This window comes from Haliotis asinina, chromosome 7 (assembly GCF_037392515.1).
Source record: "Haliotis asinina isolate JCU_RB_2024 chromosome 7, JCU_Hal_asi_v2, whole genome shotgun sequence".
NCBI classification, from domain to species: domain Eukaryota; kingdom Metazoa; phylum Mollusca; class Gastropoda; order Lepetellida; family Haliotidae; genus Haliotis; species Haliotis asinina.
Genome location: NC_090286.1, coordinates 66,221,931 through 66,241,762, shown reverse-complemented (window position 1 = coordinate 66,241,762; position 19,832 = coordinate 66,221,931). Strand labels below are relative to the sequence as shown.

Below are 19,832 nucleotides of genomic sequence, written 5' to 3'. Positions count from 1 at the left end.
ACCCTAATTACATCTATTCACCCAAGTACACAGCAAATACCTTTATGTATTTCTTCTGTAACAACGAAGTTCCGTTGGTATCTTCAAAATAGTTTTGACCCATAAGTGTTTTCTGGCTGCATGCGACACAGATTACATCTTCCTTGCTGTAATCCGCATTTGATGGTAATAAACCTACACGTTATTTGTCACCATTCATTTGATGGTAATAAACCTACACATTATTTGTCACCATTCATTTGATGGTAATAAACCTACACGTTATTTGTCACCATTCATTTGATGGTAATAAACCTACACGTTATTTGTCACCATTCATTTGATGGTAATAAACCTATACGTTATTTGTCACCATTCATTTGATGATCAGTTAATGAATTTATATAATTAGTGGTAACAGTGTCAGATTACTCAACAAAGGTTCCCATTTGGCATTTCTCCTGTATGGAGTAAGTACTCAACATTATTAATTAAGGTCTGATGAGGCAAATGTATTATATGTTATGTAATATGTGCATGTAAGGGTTTATCAGCTGAGTTACAAAAACAAACGTCGATCAAAGGATTAACTGATAACACACTGATTGACTAATTACTTTTATCCTCTCTCCAAAAGGCAGTGTGTGTAGATGTACTAATCTGTACTGACTAGACCCTGTCTTAAAGTAAGAGTGTGAAAACAACATCCTCCCCTGAAAGAATTAACCACCATTGCGTTGATTGTTTGATTGCTCATCATCGGTTAACTAAATTACTTAGAATGGCGGACATCATACAATTAGTTTCCAGGTGTGCTATCTTGGGTGACCAATGACAGGTTTATGAGGTTTTCACCAATGTGAAAGACCTGAAACAATGTGTCACTTTTTCGCAAATTAGACTGTTATAAGACACACGACATAGAGCAGGATTATTTACCAGCTGCAGATGAATAGAATATCGTTCTTTTAGTTTTATGTGGATATTGATGGATACATTCCTGAACAAGGTAGTAGCCTGACATTGCTGCTATAACATTAGTCTGTTTTAAATTCATTATTTGCATTTTGTTTTTATTTATTTGTTATCTATATGACAGAAAACACACACTAGATCGTGCATAGGGCGTGTGTGAAATAGGATCCACATTGGCAGTCTATACAATGTTTAAATGTTACAGTCATGATAGAAATTTACTATAAGTATAAGCAGACCAAGTGCTCTTTTATTAATTTTCAAAATCATACAAAAATAAACTAATTAGGGTTATGAGACAAAATATAAAGACGTTCATTGGCTTCGTTATTTTCACGTCCTAATAGTTTTTTACCATTTCTACCACTGGCATATGATTAACCTTCAAAGTGTTTCATTTGTTTTCATAGTACATTTGTAATGAAAAAATTATTTCACCTTAGTTGATCTGTCTATACTTAACCTCTCATTTGCGCATACGGGCTGCGCAGCAGAGGTCACAAACCAGTCACAAATTCTGGGATATCATCCAGGTACTCACAGGGGAAAAACAATAACAAAAGGAACGGCATACAAGCTGATCATGAGAGAAGTCAACTCAGTCTACAGGTGGACTTCACTATCAGGCTACTAACTCAGCTCGGATGACTTGTGAATCTAAATTCCTTGGGATTGGATTCATCGCTGCGTTGAAATATATCGCTGTCCCAGAGATTCGGTGGGTCAAAGGTCAAGCTGATGTTAGAACAAGTTCTACTCTTTCCGTTACCATTACGACAGTGATGATGTCTACTCAGTCTGCTCACGTCAGCTCAGGACATGACCAGACGAAGACGCCTGCAGCTACGTCTGTGACAGTGATTCCTGAGTCAAGGTTTCAAGTCTTGACAGGTTTTACGATGCTGGACATCTGAGATAATACCCGCTTTGGTGGACTCCCCTGGCGAAGGCCTGCACAGAAACTTCTAAGTTACAGTCGGCATCCAACAACCATCTCTTTGTATACACGTCTCTCGAACGATGGGGTGCCCATCTAAACAATGAGGTTGCAGCAGGAATCTGAAAGAAGGAAGATTGCTCTTCTCATCAACCAGTTGGAGATGAAAGTGGTGATGCATGTTATCCATCACTGATCGACAACACTGACAGACAAGCTGCTGATGATCCACACAGACAACTCACAAGTGGCTTTCTACATAAACAAGCAAGGGTCAATGGGATCGCCATCTCTACTACACCTGATGTTTCAACTCTTCGACATGGTAGACAGTCTGATTCTCCAAATAAAAGCATGTCACGTACCAAGAGTCTGCAACATTATGGCAGACGCCATATCTCGTCCTCTTTGTCCATCACCAACGGAGTAGATGCTGCATCAAGGCGTTTCAACTAATCAGCCAGACATTTGGATGACCGCAAATAAAATGTTTTGCAACAAGGTTCAAGAGACAACAACCTTTGTATCACCGGTACCAGATACGTCAGTCTGGGTAACAGACTCTGTCGGCATCCTATAGGAAGGACTAAACACATTCGCGTTTTCCCCCTCCAGTGTTGCTACCAAAAATCATCGAGAGAATAAAACTGACCTGGAGGCTACAAGTGACTTTGTTCGGGCCTTACTGGCCAACGAGACATTGGTTTCCAGCACTCTTAGAGGAGTTAGGACAACACTACAACTCTCGTCCATCCCCACACGAAACAAGCTCTCACAGCAACCCATCTGCGTTCCGACTTAACATGTGGAACGTATAAAAAATCGTATACTGTACGAGCGCAGCGAAAGCAGTTACCTTAACCTTACAGAAATTCACTTGCACCCTTTATGGTGACAAGTGGAAGTGGTTTGAGACAGACCAAGAAGAAAGGCTTCCCAGCGATGAAGACACCATATCCGCAGATAGCAGAATATTTATGTCACCTATGATATTCCAGAGGTCTGATAGACTCTACATTATCTACATACTTGGCAGCTCTCAGCTCAGTCGTCACCATGGAAACGGGGACCAAACTGACTAAAGTACCTGAGTTACTTGCCTTGTTACGCTCCTTCAAGTTGGAAGATCAACAACGTGGATTTAGAGCTGCAGCATGGGATCTAAACATCATACTCCAACATCTCACAAATGATGCATACAAGCCGCTTGATCAGACCTCATTTGACATACAAGCCGCTTGATCAGACCTCATTTGAACTGATAACTCAGAAGAGGCTTTGTTTACTTGCCTTGGCTACAGCTGCACGAATGTCAGAAATTCATGCTCTAGACTTCAAGTGCATGAGTTATGATGCATCTGGGTTTGCAATGGGATTTTCTTGCGAGAAATCAACTGCAAGGTCAACCGGATAGACAATTCCACATACTGGCACTATCTTCAATCCTTGGACCCCATGATACTCAAGATTTATCATTATGTCCAGTCAGAACATTGAATGTTCGCATGTACCAAGTCTAGAAGGCAACGTTTCAAGCGCCTGTTTATCCCTATATCTACTGAGACACTTACGGAAGTATCCTGCAACAGTATCTCAGTGTGGATCAGAACTGTTATATTGAGAGCCAATAAAGCAGCAGGATTGGAACCCCTGCGAGCCTCCAACCCACATGATGTCAAAGCCTTGGCCTCTACACTAGTGCTGCATGGGAATTGCTTGCTATCAACTCTAATGGATGGCTGCTTTTGGAAGTCAAACACGGTGTTTGCCCACCACCACCTACGAGACACTGGAGACCATGGAGGACGTCTCTGGCATTGCTCAGCAACTAACAGTTCTACGAAGGCGATGTCTTCACTCACCTGTCTTATCATGTGACTTATGGAAGAGAGATGCTCTGCGGAGTATAATGGTGGAAAGTCCATGCACACATCTTAAACAGACAAGCATGAGTGATTATGACCCTGTACTTGTAAGGAAGATACTTGTACATGAAGAAGGGTCGCAACTAGTCTTGATTTCAGTATCTTGACAATTAGTTGCATCAGAAACTGGCAGGATGCTTTCAATGTCACACATTCCAGTCAGCGAAACCTTCGGCTGAAGATAAGTTTGACTGGATGTAATGCCCCCAGAATCTACAATGAATATTAGAAGCGGATGACCATATTATCGCCATTACATGTTTCTGTTGGGGTGAAAAAAATACTGGACGTAATTTTGACAGCCAACAGAATCTAGCGTGGGCTGACCCACCGCCATTTCCATCATATTCTGTAAGCAATTAGCATGAGTCAGGATAAGGAAAAATATGTAATTTTCTAAATAAAATTAAAATTGATGACAAAAGCCCTCCCAGCCGCCCCGCACAGGCATGCTGAATTCCTATTGAATTCCTATGAAGAAAGAGAAAACTCCCAGAAAATGCTATTGCATTCACAAGAGCCCCACCAGCTTTCAACCATTGGTTGTGGTTGGGGACATGGGGGTTTCCCCAACAAGATATATAATGAAACAACAGCACTGGCTACTATGCCACCTACTGTCACCCATAATTTGTAATTATGTTTATTGTGCCTGGCTAAGGCATTTTTTCTACCAGCTTCAACTCTTTTTTGGGTCTTCTTCTTCGTGACTTGCGTCCCTGGCTCCTGTTTCAGTGTTTCCTCCTTGGTTATCTCTTCCTGGGCAGCATCCATCATGAATAATATTATTACTATATTTTGTTTTATCAAATTTACAATGCTTTGCTGTGATGATTGCTGCCATCATCGTGGCTAGATACATACCGTATTTGTGATACATAGCACAACTGATACAGCTCAAGGCATTATCGATAAATGGGTCCTTCTCTAAGTCCTTCCACATATAGAGTCAACGTTCCGGTGGTATTGGTAAAAAGTGTGACGCTATGCCGATGTAAATCTGGGTAATAGTAGAACCTATCACTTTTGTCATCTCAGCCCCGAGTTGTGCCTCATACCTAGCGTATAATTTATTGATTTCCTTATCTGACATTTTCTGAATTTTATCAGCAGTGATGTTTTCTCCCAAATATTGTTTTCCTTTACCAGCAACAACTAATGTTACCAGTCTGTCTTGCAGGTTGTTATCCTTTTGTTCATCTGAAACTAACATCTTTTCTAGTGATTCATCACACTCCATTTTATAATATAGTAATCTAGTTATTTTTAAAATAATATCCAACATACACTAAATACATAGAGATAAAGGTTAGGTTATACACGACTAGAACTTTAAAAAACGACATGTATGCTAGAATTTACTAACAATTACTAAAATTACTAAAAATTACTAAACTATTACTAAACTATTACTTGGCAGTCCACTGGTTGGTTGGTTTTCAACACGAGTTTGGCATGTTTAGTTTCATCGAGCTGTTTCTTCACCTGTTCTCGGTCTAGTTTACTCATCACATCGTTCTCTCTCAAACACTCCTAGAACGAATCCCTGTCCTTGCAGTGAAATAATGCCACCCATCGCGTCTGCTCCCTCAAATCTTTCAACACTGAGTTGATTTTTTGTGTCAGCACCCAGATAGTGTGATTTGCATGCCGGCCAGAGAAGGCTAGGTATGACAGCATGTCTCTCTTTTTTCTTGTCTCTCTATTAACGCTGTAGTCATCCAGGATGAGCAACTTCGGGTTTCCTTTAAATTGGTTGTGAAAAAGTTTTAAACACTCTTGTATACGTGTACCCGGGTTGATTCTGTGTACGTCCAGTCCGTCATTACCCAAGATCTATCCTTGTAAGTGTTAGTCATGTTTATAGTAGGGCATAAGATAACTGTTTTGTCAAATATGAATTTATAATACCCCTCCAACAAATCCAGTACGAAAATGGTCTTACCACAACCCGTCTGCCCACATATTATGATGCAGTGGGAATGCATGGTAAATTAATAGATATCTTGCATGAATCTTCCATTGTCTATATTAAGTTGCGCGTCCATAATTATATATAGATATAATTTTATTTTACCAGGTGGTTCTTGAGCATTCTTCGTTATTTGAATGGTTATACCCTCGCTTCCATTTTCAATGCCACGACCAGTACTGTGTAGGGTGTTATCATCCGTCGATCTCATATCCAACCATAACGCATAATTTGAGGTTAAGTAATCACCGCTATTCTCGGAGTGTAGATCCAGGTCACTGACCACGTTGTCGACTATTGAGTTTCGTTTTATCGTTGGTGGCTTCTTTATTTCATCCCACTGCTGGTATGCTGTCTTTCCATGGCTAAATAACTGATTAGGCACTCCCTCTATAGTCACTTCTACTTAGGTGATCTCTGAGTTGAAAAATGTCTCGCTGTCTCTTTTGAATGGTTCGTATTCCTCCACGGGTATGATTAAAATACCTTTCATCGATCAACATTCATGTTGATATTCCATACCATGTTGCTCTTACCGAGCACTACCATTTTTTGTCGCAGTATCCTATCGTAGAGGATAGTCATTTTTCCAGAGTACTGATTTCGAATCTGCCTCACAAGATCCGGACTAGTCACTTTATCGAACTCTAATGATATGTTGTTTATCTCATAACTACTCTCATTACTGTTTGGTAAACGCACAACTTTGGCTTTGAGCGTGAGTTCGTATTCCAACCTGTCACCCAATGCAGCTTGGTAAAACGGTGCTTGCCCAGTTAGTAACTCAAAGTCTAGTGGGATACAAAACCTGTTCCCATACGCTTCATAGATTGCTTGTTCACTAACCGATATTTTGTCTAACTCTTCTGATGTGAAAATATGCCCGATACGTAACCTATTCGATGTATCGTTACCGAGTCCCTGATACGCACCATTTTCGCGTACACTCTTAGTTTTCCATAGGTCTGTGTAAGAGTAATACACATCGCTATCGTCTATACTAAGCACCTCGTTACCACTAATTTTTGTGGTGGTCTTCTTGGCTATAGCACGACCCACATTATTCACAAGCTCACGTTTGTTGGTGTTCGAAGACAACATGATATTAAACGCCAATCATGCCATACCTGGAACTATAGAGTCGTTCTCACCCAAGTTTGGGAATCTAACCACAAGTACTTGGCTCCGGTCTATCTTTACTAGGATTATTGGTTATAGTAACTGACTGACACATGGCTTTGACGCCTAGTGGTTCTCTTAATCTTCGGAAAGGATTTAGCTTTCTACCGTATGATATTGTTACATATTTATATTAATATAATATAATTTAAAAAATATGGACAATTTTGAGATTGGATGATTTTGGAGCTACTGCGCCTCCTGATATCGATTACGATGAAGATACTTCATTTACTAATTTGTCATTGAGTAGCCAACTATTAGAAACAACAGTAGATGGATTAAAAAACGACAAAAACTACATCGAGCCACAGGGTCGAGACTATTCGAATTTTACCATAGATGATAAGGGCATTCTACTTCCTAAGGAAAACCCAGAGATTGACATCATTAACAGACGCAATAGAAAAACACTTGCCTTATCAACTGTAGCCAGTCACCATGGTACCAATTTTATCCACGATAAACTAAACATGCAGGATTATGGTGGTGCAAAACCTAAGATAGGGGAATCACCCATACCCCCGAAGGTCATTAAAGATCTGCAAACTACCAGATCCAAACTGAGTAGAGTGGGGATACCCCACACCCCCAGTGACGACATAACACAGCGTGCTACAGAAGCGTCTGACAGTAACGAAAAACTGTTGAGTAGTTACTGGGATAAACCATTACCGGGATTTGAATTTCCAATGAGGGAACTGTACGGTCTAGATGAAGCCTTGAGGCGCATACGCAGAGAACTTGTGAACAACATGGGGAAACTGAACGAACTTGAGCACATCGCTAGTGAAAAAAACAAACTCAACGAAACAGAAGACAAGGATATAAAGCGCCATATCACTGAACGAATTAGTAATTTAGAAGATGAGAGACGCACACGATTGGAATCCGCTACCTCAAATGGTGAACAACTTCGAACTCAGATCAGTCGCACTCAGGAAACAATCGATAGAATACTAAATGAGGATGCAACTTTAGATGGCAGGATTAGAATTTTGTTCTGTGAACAAGGTATCACTATTGTTAGCGTTCTGACAGCATTAGGTTTCATTATATCAACTATTATAGTATTTGTTACTGGTTAGGGTTCCCCCAGTGGGACTACCCCACACCCATCACCGAGTGGTGGTGACGTCAGAGACTGGATAAAAAATATCTCAAATCACTCGGGGAAACCCTGGCTAAACTCGCTGGTAAGGTCGCACAAGCTCTGCCTGGTATACTAGGAAGTACTGTATCATGGTTGCTCAGCACACTGGGTAAAACCGCCACGTGGCTTAGTCAAAATCTGTGGGCATTCATTGTTGCCGTGGTTGGGCTGGTGTACATTACAGCTATGGAATTTTTAACCAAATATGATACAGGCTGACAGCGATACCTCCGACAACTAACTGTTTTACTATCTGTATGCTGCTGATTGGACGCCTGCACGGTGGGGAATACTGTCGGGGATACCCCTGGTTTAAACCTTGGCTATGGTGGTGATGTCACTATACCTGTTTCACCACTATCCGTTGATGGTTGTACGTGGGACGTCGGTGTTAATACACAATTTTTGATCGGCCGTGGCGATGATTATTTCATTGTTATATGCCATTATTTTATTGATTCTCAGACGCATATCACTCGGAGCCATAAATAATCCCACACCAAACACATAGTCGACTTTTGACCTGGCATATTGCAACCATGTCCTGGTATCGTTTTATAGCACTAGGTAGATCTACTGGTGATGCAATAGCATCCTCAATATTAGCCACGAACTGTTTCTGCGCGTCTTAAGCGGTTCCACTACCTATGATACTAAAGCAGGTCTGTGATTGAGCCCTGAGTATAGCCCACACATAAGTTCTAATCGAATCGTTTTAATGAATAATAGCAGCACGAGTGTATCCTTTCGATGTATCCAGCATAAATATTTTCCGGTCATCTACCGATCCATGAAGCTGCTCCACTTTTTAGACGGTGAAAACAACATCACGATTCATACGATCATCTCTCCATTCATTGCTCGACAAAGCAAAGTCCTGCCTAAGTATACCTCGTTTCACTAAATCATCACTGACATCTTTCACTGGTTTTGGTCCATATTTGGTAGGTTTAGGAACAATATCATATAATGCATGGAAAAAAATTTCCATATTAAACATTTTTTGTTTCATAAAGTTTGTTAGTAAATCTTTTTTAAATGCTTTTACCAAGAGCCCATCGCTGTAAGGGATTTGTAAACCATGGTTTAGACCTGGTAAACGTCAAACAGTCTTAGAGTCAATTCCAAATTCATTACAAATCCTTTCGTAAGCACGTCTATCATATGTGTTGTTCGTTACATTCCACGCTTTGTCCTGTGGAAGTAGAGTGCTGTTCACTTTGAGGACACGCCTGATCTGGTAGTATACGTGAAATGTGAAAACTGATTCACTCAAGGCATCAGGCCTAGTGTCTGTCAACGTCAGACTGCACCCAGTTGTAGCGCACCATATCGCGAAATAGAGTTGGTTCTGCCAAAACTGTATCGGGTTACTAAACCACGTGTGGACAGGTTTCTCATCAGTGACTAATAGCTTATACTTTCCAAACACATCTACAAACTGGGTTTTAAAATACGAACCATCCTCATCAACTAAGATTTTCATGTGTGTGAAGTTAGAGGCATTTATATTATCGTTTTTTGGATAACGTACTTCGGGCTTATATGTATTTAAATTATATAATATATAAATATAATGATATGTACATTACTCTTCCGGATATAAAGAGTTGTGAGACCATTCAACTTACACACGCTATTGATAACACGTCTGGTCACTTCAAAATAGCACTATGTGATATAACCTACTACCCACGATGGACAAACATTAATAAAAGTAATATTAAGATGTTTGTTAGTGGAGCCAGACACCTAATAACCGATGGATACTACAGCATATGTTGTGACAACGATGAAATTTTTAAACCCTTAGGAGCTGAACTTAAAATAAATAACTCAAACGGAACATTGGTGTTGATCAACAACAGTGTAAACAAACAGAGACTAGGCCTGCCATTGGCGATTATACTAGGGCTACCATGAGAAGAAATAAAACCTAATAATACCGTCACTGGTAGGAAATTACCAGAGTTAGTTCCATACAGCGAGGTATATGTTCATCTCGATCGGCTAAGCACAACGGGTAAAATAAAAAGTGAAAGTCCTTCCACATCGTTGAGGGCTGTCCTGGTTAAAACAGAAAAATACAATGATGGACAAACCATGTCATTTTCATCAAGACAGTATAAAAAATTGATAAATCGTAATATTTCTGAATTAAAAATATCAATTTTAGGCACAAAAAGTAATAATATAAATATAGGATACTTAAGCGTAACACTATATGTACAATAATGGCTAGTAATCAAGGCTGAGGGATTGCGAATAAAAAATGCAATAATGTAGGTTTATCAGACCAAGGAGATACTAGAGGGTTTACTGACTCAGGAATAGATGGCAAAATATACGCTTTTAAGCTTATGAACAGCATTTACAAACGCGTTGAAGTTCCCACCTTCGGTGGTGATTCCGGTAGTACTTTTAATGTAGATACATCAAGATCTATCTCCAACACACGATATGATATAGTTCGCAACGACAAGGATGAATGGAAAATATAACCATTGTTTGATGGTAAATTACTCGATTTAGAAGACTTTGAAAGAATGAACGTTGAACAAAACAAACCATACTATCTAATGCTCACTGACGATAACAAGTGGGTGATGTTACCATCTGGAATCGATTGGCTTCTCAACATAACACTAAGTTCTCTGTGCGTTTTCACAGAAAACAAAGACCACTACCTAAACAAAGTCGTTAATAACAGACTCATGCTCGTAGCTTACGTCCCATTACAGAGGCCTAGTGTATTAATTAAACCTGTCTCGAATATGGCAGCTCAAATGCTATCGGGTAAACCCAGGGAAAACGAAGTATTGCAGTTGGTTACTGAATTTAACAGTGAGTATTCCCAAATGGAAAAAGTACCGGAGAATTCAACGCTAGCCATCCGGGTCTACCTAGGTCAACTACTGAGATCGTGAAGGGAATCAAAATGAATTGGTCTAGTTTGCTCTATTTATGTGCGTGTGATGCATGAATCACGAACAAGCATGCAAGATGTCGTCGTTACCTTAGAAGACATTATATCTCTAACCAAGATTTTTCTCTCCGATCATTTAAATTTTATTAGTTTGAAGATCACGTCTGAGACATTATCAGAAAAACAATTGGAAACTATTTTCTAACAACTATATAAACAGTGGTAACCAATCACTCCAGTGTAACACTCGGTGATCTAGCTTGACACAAAGCGATTCAATTCACCTTGTGAAGAAGGCACCCCATACCTCCTATACTTTAAAGACGACGCATAGGAACGAATGCCTCTAGCAGATTTTACAGAGCTTGACTGGTTAATTAAAATAGCACCAACCAACCCTTACATCTTTTTTAATCAAAATGATTTTGTTTCCAAAATTACTAACAGAATCGTTCTCACATCCTTTAATCCCTTAAAAGATACTACTATACAAGTATTATGAATACCAGGTCACACTGGCAACATGTTAGCTCCAGTCAACTTGGATACCAGTTTAGTCATTTGCAGTATTTACAATTACCAACGAGATTTTTTTTCGGATTCAAATTATGGTATGAAACCAAACACCACATTAATTATAGACGCATATCTCGCAGAGATTTCTGAGCCAAGAATACTTCTAGATGGACTGAGAATATTTTGGTTTAAAACACATGAGAATAAACATTGCCGAATCATAATAAGGCAAGGCTACGAGCCATTAATAAGCCCCAATGGGATTCATATTGTAGATAAAAACATACATATTAATGTTTCACCCATTTACCTGTACGATAATCTAAACCTCATAAGCCTTAAATATATTAATAAAAAATTAAATGACATAATTAAAAATAATATATAAAATATTTTATAGACACACAGAATGGGGCTGTATCCAACCCTAGATGAAGAAGGAAATGTAAAAGGGAGTGTAGAGGGGTTTCAACTTAAACAGATATGTGAAATAAGATGACAGCTAGGACAAGAGAGTGATATTCGAGCATCACTACATAAAAAATACAATAGAGCTTTAAACTACATAGATGGTGCTGATACAACACTAATGACAACTACTATGGGATTAGGAGCAGTAGCAGTTGAATTGTTGACAATAATCATAGTCACACCTGTGGTGTTAGGACTTGAATTTGCAGCTATTATTACAGGAACTGCTTTGACAGTGTTTAAATTTATATCCCACAAATTGAATCATAAAGCAAAGAAACACGATGTAATTAGAATCCTTGCTGTATCAAAGTTAAACACAATGGAAGATCATATTTCCACCGAACTCAATGACAATAAAATCTCAGAAGAAGAGTTTCATTTGATACTAAGTGCCACTCATAGTGCATCACTAATTGTAAACTTTTACATGGTACATTAAAAGTGGTCATGTTATGGGGGTCTATTAATTTAGATGAGTGAGGGAAGGATAGGTTATTATATGATTGATATTATGGGCTGGTCCCGAACCCCCATTATTTATACTACTTACCTCCCTAGCATGAGAGTTATATGTTCACTATTGACACTTGTCTACCTCCCTAGCATGAGAGTTATAGGTTGACAATTGACACTTGTCTACCTCCCCAGGAGCAGACTTATACATTGACTTTTGACACTTGTCTACCTCACAAGTATGATTGGTATAAATTGTCTTTTGACATTTGTCTACCTTCCCAGCAGGAGAGTTAAATACCATTTGGTATGTATTACTTTTCTACCTTCACTGTAAGAGAGTTATACATCAAATGACAGAGGTGTCACTTGTCTACCACAGGTGTTATGCATGTGTCAGTTGTCTACATTGTTTGGCTTTTATTGTATTGTCTACGTTCAAAGTAGGAAAGCTACACATTGTTTGACTTGTGACGCTTATTTATCTACTTCCACAGAGAGAGAATGACGGGAAGCTGACAATGATGGACCTACCAGAAGACTGTATACGGGGGATCCTGAGCTGCCTGGCAGACCACAAGGACATCCTGCGCACCTCCCAAACCAACCACACCATCTATGAGCTGTCGCAAGAAGCACAGCTATGGAAGCAACTCTGCTTCTTCCATTTCACAGACAAACAGCTTGTGACCTTTCTGCCTGTGGCCATCAACCAGCCTACCATTGACTGGAAGTACATCTACAGAAGATGCTTCAAGTAAGTTAATTGTTGACAGTATTTACAGTATATCATGTCAAAGAAAACTCCAAAGTGACACACAGTTACCACTCTGATGAACCACAAGTGGTGTGATAGTGACATGTCACTATTCATGGTGGTCTCTTAGATCTGAATGTTGTGTGTATATCAATGTCACATGTGCCCAGTTCACCTCTGTATGCTGTGTATGTCAGTGTCATGTGCCTAGTTCAGATCTGTGTGCCAAGTTCACCTCTGTATGCAGTGTATGTCAGTGTCATGTGCCTAGTTCAGATCTGTGTGCCAAGTTCACCTCTGTATGCAGTGTATGTCAGTGTCATGTGCCTAGTTCAGATCTGTGTGCCAAGTTCACCTCTGTATGCAGTGTATTTCAGTATCATGTGCCTAGTTCAGATCTGTGTGCCAAGTTCACCTCTGTATGCAGTGTATGTCAGTGTCACGTTCCTAGTTCAGATCTATGTGCCAAGTTCACCTCTGTATGCTGTGTATGTCAGTGTCATGTGCCTAGTTCAGATCTATGTGCTGTGTATGTCAAGGTTAAATGAGTCCAGTGCAGATCTGCATGTCAATGTCACATGTGCCAAGTTCACCTCTTTATGTCAGTGTGACATGTCACCAGTTCACCTCTGTATGTCAATGTCACATGTGCCCAGTTCATCTCTGTATGTCAATGTCACATGTGCCCAGTTCACATTTGTATGTTGTGTATGTCAGTGTCATGTGCCTAGTTCAGATCTGTGTGCTGTGTATGTCAATGTCACATGTGTCTGTGATGTTATCTATCTGTCTATAGGCTATTGGTAGGAACTGTGTTCTGTCAGCGGCTTTAACATGCACTTCAGATCTAGTCCGCCGCATGCACATGCGTGGCGCAGGAATATGGTCCTTCCTGTATGCACCTCTGGAAATAAAGAAGTCATGTCTTCTGCTCACTTGTTCATTCATCAAGCCTAGCGTACATAATCATGCACCACAATAACATGACATGGTGGCAGCTTGCGAAAGGAACCTTGACCCCTGAACAGCAAAAAGATTCCAAATATATTCTTGACAAATTTCAAGCACAAATTGAACCTACGGTTAACTATCGTCTCCAACGGTTGTATCTTCAAAGATTCAAGCAAAATACTGATGAACCTGTTGACAACTATTTGTCAAGATTAAAGTTACAAGCACTCAAGTGTAGATTTGGTAACAGGGAGCTTCAGGAAAGATTGATAGAACAGTTAATCTTTGGAACCAATATGTCTGAATTACGAAAAGAGCTGTTAGGTAAAGATGAAACACTAACATTAGAAGGAGCAATGGACATTGCCTGTGTGCAAGAAGCATCCTTAAAACACATGGCTCAGCTACAAGGTGTTCAGAATGTAGATTCTATAGCCCATTCCTCCCCAGAGTGTGATGGGTGTGGTAGAAACCACACGAGGCAACAAACTTGCCCTGCACATGGCACAGTGTGTGAGAAGTGTGGTGGTCGTAACCACTGGCAAAGTGTGTGCTGTGGGAGAGGAAGAGGACATTTTCGAGGACGTCAATATCAAAAATGCAATAACAGCAACCATTCCTACAGAGGAAAAAGAATCACGAGGTCAATGTCAAGGTCAAAGAGCCATAACAGGTCAAGTCATTCTGCAACAGGTCAACCAACCAGAAACCTGGAGAAGGATTTTGAGGACCTCACATTCAAAACCATTAATATCTTCAGCACTACAGGCAACAGAGATGGAAGAGACGAAGTGTATGCCAATATTGATATCACCCTTGAGTCCAATAGACCAGCGAAACTCAAAGCAAAAGTGGACACAGGTGCGCAAGGTAATATTCTACCATTACGAGTATTCAAGAAAATGTTTCCACACAAGATAAAGAAAGTAGGGACTCCCTTACCTGAATTGGTGATATCATCATCTACAATTTTGAATGCTTACAACAGCACCGAGATACCACAGTATGGAAAGATAACTCTGCCATGTCACTTCAGTGGAAAGGAGACTGTAGCCTGCTTCTACCCAGTCATCATGGGACTTCCTTCAGCAAGGAAACTAGGTCTCGTCACTATCCACTGGTAAGTAAAAGAGACTGCCACAGATCCTATATCACTCAGGGACTCTTGCAACAGTATCCAGATCTCTTCAAGGGTATCAGAAATTTCACAGGTACATTTCACATTACTGTAGATCCTACAGTCACACATGTTGTGCATGTACCACGTAAATGCCCTGTACACCTAAAGGATGAAATCAAGAAGGAACTTGACAACATGGAAAGGATGGAAGTAATCAAGAAGGTCAACGAACCTACAGACTTGTTGACAAGTCTAGCCTACAGTGAAAGGCCAATGAACGCCTATGCGTATGCTTAGATCCCAAAGACCTCAACAGAGCTATCAAGAGACCACACTACAAGACCCCAACATTTGAGGAGTTCACACACACCCGAACAAGGTAAAGGCCATCCAAGACATCCCAACTCCGATGGGCTCGAAAAAGGTTAAAAAATTCCTTGGGATAGCTACATACATGGGACCGTTTATACCCCACCTCTTGGATCACTTCGCCTCATTAAGAGAGTTAATAAAGAAGGACGCTGACTTCACGTGGAATGAAACCCATCAAGCAGCATTTGATAGGATAAAGGAAAGCGTATGCAACAAAGTGACTCTAACATATAGTCTGGTTCATAATTATTGAGAATTTTTCTTCTTACTTGGAGCTATCCTAACACCTCAACTGATTCACTGATACTTAAAACTAAGTAATGGTATAAGGGAGGTAACTCATCTTGGCCTACTGAGTATAGTACAATTAGAGTTACCTCCCCTGAATTTGTAGCAGACGTCATTTTCCTCGGCACTGTCAACAATGTCTGCTGAAGATAAAAGAAGGTTGATTTTTGAGTTGTGTAATCAAGGAATTGATGATGTAAATACATTGGCAGAGAGAACAGGAACTCCTCTCTCTACTGTGTATAGGATTAGGAAGAATTTTAAAGAGGGAAAGGATTTTGGGCACCAGAAAGGAGCAGGGAGACCCAGAAAATTGGACTTCTCAGATCGTGTCCGGCTGGGAATTTTAGTGTCTAAAAAGCAAAGGGCAAGCATCTCCAACATCAGGTATGAAATGATAGAAAGGGGATCAACAGTTGTATCAAAATGTACAGTTAGAAGAAATTTGATTGATCTTGGATGGGAGAAAAAGACTGGAATTCCTTCTCCTCTCATGAAACAAGAACATAAAGACAGGTGTGTTGAGTGGTGTTTGGCACATGAAAACTTTGACTGGGAAAATGTGATTTTTACTGATGAAAGCTCAATATGGGTATATCCCAATAGTGAAAATATGGACAAAGTCTGCGTCAGCACCGTTGTATCGACGACCTAAATACAGCCCAAAGTTTCATGTATGGGGAGGGATATCCTTATTAGGAACGACCCCGCTGAGGGTGTTTGAGGGAAATCTGACAAGTCAACGCTACACTAACATATTAGATAATTTTCTCCTTCCAAGTGCACATGTGTTTTATGGAAATGACTGGATTTTGCAGCAAGATAATGATCCTAAACACACCGCAAAACATGCCAAGCAGTGGTTTCAGGAGAAAAATGTGACTGCATTACCATTTCCTGCATGTAGTCCTGACTTAAATCCCATTGAGAACATTTGGGGGATGATGAAGGAATGTGTGAATCAAAAGGGGTTGACAAAAATTGAAGACATGAAGAGAGAAGTGGTCCGATACTGGGACAGCATAACTCACGAGACACTAACCTCTCTGATAGGAAGTATGCCTACCCGTCTTAGACTGTGCCGTGAAGCTCAAGGAAACTTGATAAAATATTAAATTGTTACCTACACAACATGAAAAGGTCAGTTCACTTTCACAATACATTCAATTTTATCTGATTTGTTCTCGTTTAATAATATGAAATGCTTTAGCTATTCTCAATAATTTTGAACCATACTGTATTTCGACCCTCAGGCAGAATCTGTGTTAAGAATGGACGCATCTACAAAAGGACTTGGAGCAGTCTTATTGCAACAGGACAAGCCTGTTGTCTTCGTATCTAAATCACTCGGTGATACTGAACAGAGATACGCCAACATAGAACGAGAAATGCTGGCAGTTGTTTTCGGATGTGAACGATTCCACACATTCCTATATGGGCAGAGATTCACTGTAGAGAAGGACCACAAACCATTAGAAATGATCCACCTGAAGAACTTGTCTGCGGCACCACAGAGACTCCAACGCATGCTGCTGAGGATCCAGCCATACGACCTGAAAATAAAATAACCTTGGAAGGTTGGCTGGAACGCCATGTTTGTCAAGAATTCCACAAGTCACAACCTGCAGAACCACTTCTATCACACCAACTACCAACGAGACCTTGGCAAGTTCTCGAAACAGATTTGTTCTACTTTTAGGGGATGAGTACCTGATACTATATGACTACTATTCTAAGTTCCCATTTGTAAGGAAGATAACTGGTACAGGAGGCAGCCAAGCCATGATAAAGAATCTCAAAAGTATCTTTGCAGAGCAAAGTATTCCTGAGAGGCTCGTGAGCGACACATTACTCTTCTTCAAACTTTACTGCTTTTGCAGAGAAATGGTGTTTTGAACACATCACCTCTAGCCCATATTACCCTCAATCCAACAGTTTCATCAAGAGACAAATCCAGACTGTGAAACTCACACTACAGAAAGCAAAACTTTCCGGAGTGGGCCTTGATATAGCGATGCTCATTCTCTGCTCAACTCCAATTGACCACAATTTTCCATCGCTGGCCCAACTTCTTAATTCAAGGAGAATGAAAGCAAATCTACCAGTCAAGGTTGGCAACGATTCCTACACCAGGGACAATGTAAGGCGGCACCTCAAGTCTCGTCAAACTAATCAGAAACACTATCACAACAAGAGGGCAGGTGAAGAGTTAGCTCCCCTTCACCTCGACAAAAGTTATTAATATGAACATTTAAGTCCAGGAAGAGAAGTGAGACGCCTCGACGAAAATTATCAATATGAACTTTATAGTTAATGTGTTAATGTTGCATTTCTAGTTCCAGTTCGTGCTAAAGACAGTTTCAGTTTCAAAGATTACTTTAGGTTATTGCTGTTCATCTGTGACGATTGTGCAGTGTTGGATAGGTGCATACTAGCGTAATATTAACACTCCCCATTTCATATCAAGTTTCTGACATTCTTCTTCTCAGGAACTATGAACTCTAAAGTTGCCTTCCGACATACATGTATTTTGTTAAACAAGGGGGATGTGATGTTATCTATCCATCTATAGGCTATTGGTAGCAACTGTGTTCTGTCAGCGGCTTTAACATGTGCTTCAGATCTTGTCCGCCACATGTGCATGCGTGGTGTAGGAATATGGTCCTTCCTGTATGCACCTCTGGAAATGAAGAAGTCATGTCGTCTGCTCGCTAGCTCGTGCATCAAGCCTAGCGTGCATAATCATGCACCACAATAACACGACAGTGCCCAGTTCACATCTGTATGCTGTGAATGTCTGTATGTCAAGGTCATATGTACCCAGTACAGATGTGTATGGTATGTTTCCTTTGTAAGTAAATATCATCACTTATGTCATTGCAGGCGGTTTGGGAAGAAAGACAGTTATGCTGACATGTTGGCCCTGTGTGGACACTGCAGCAATATCTTCTGGCAGGTAAGACATTATATGTCAGTCAGTTGAAGACTGAGTTAGTGCTACAGAAACCACTGGTGCCATTCAAGACACACAGAATCTCCCCCAAGAGTTATCTAGTATTAAACCATTACTGATGAATGATGCATAATCTCACTTCAAAAGACATTAGCTTCAGATTTTCTATTCAGCATTGAAAAGTATTCTTCAAACATTTAAATTTTTTAGTAATGACTAATGTCTTGAGTGTTGACATACATGACAGCTGATCCCAGTTGTGAAACATCAGAAAAGTATCAGTGGTCTGTGAAGCATCAGATGAGTGTCAATGGTCTGTGAATGATCAGATAAGTGTCAGTGGTCTGTGAATGATCAGATAAGTATCAATGGTCTGTGAAGCATCAGATAAGTATCAATGGTCTGTGAAGCATCAGATAAGTATCAATGGTCTGTGAATGATCAGGTAAGTATCAATGGTCTGTGAAGCATCAGATAAGTATCAGTGGTCTGTGAATGATCAGATAAGTATCAATGGTCTGTGAAGCATCAGATAAGTATCAGTGGTCTGTGAAGTATCAGATAAGTATCAGTGGTCTGTGAATGATCAGATAAGTATCAATGGTCTGTGAATGATCAGATAAGTGTCAGTGGTCTGTGAATGATCAGATAATTATCAATGGTCTGTGAATGATCAGGTAAGTATCAATGGTCTGTGAAGCATCAGATAAGTATCAATGGTCTGTGAATGATCAGATAAGTATCAATGGTCTGTGAAGCATCAGATAAGTATCAATGGTCTGTGAATGATCAGATAAGTATCAATGGTCTGTGAAGCATCAGATAAGTATCAATGGTCTGTGAATGATCAGATAAGTATCAATGGTCTGTGAAGCATCAGATAAGTATCAGTGGTCTGTGAA

At 40.1% G+C, this 19,832-nt stretch overlaps 1 protein-coding gene across 4 annotated transcripts in view; it reads left to right on the top strand.

Moving 5' to 3' along the window:
• The window catches only part of LOC137291694 (F-box only protein 25-like), a 62,172-nt gene that overhangs the window by 34,626 nt on the left and 7,714 nt on the right, over positions 1-19,832 (top strand). For all 4 annotated transcript variants that reach the window (XM_067823131.1, XM_067823130.1, XM_067823132.1 and 1 more), the window contains exons 6-7: positions 12,987-13,246; positions 18,861-18,933. In XM_067823131.1, coding sequence (XP_067679232.1) covers positions 12,987-13,246; positions 18,861-18,933 — 333 coding nt within the window. The remainder of the gene's footprint in view (positions 1-12,986; positions 13,247-18,860; positions 18,934-19,832) is intronic.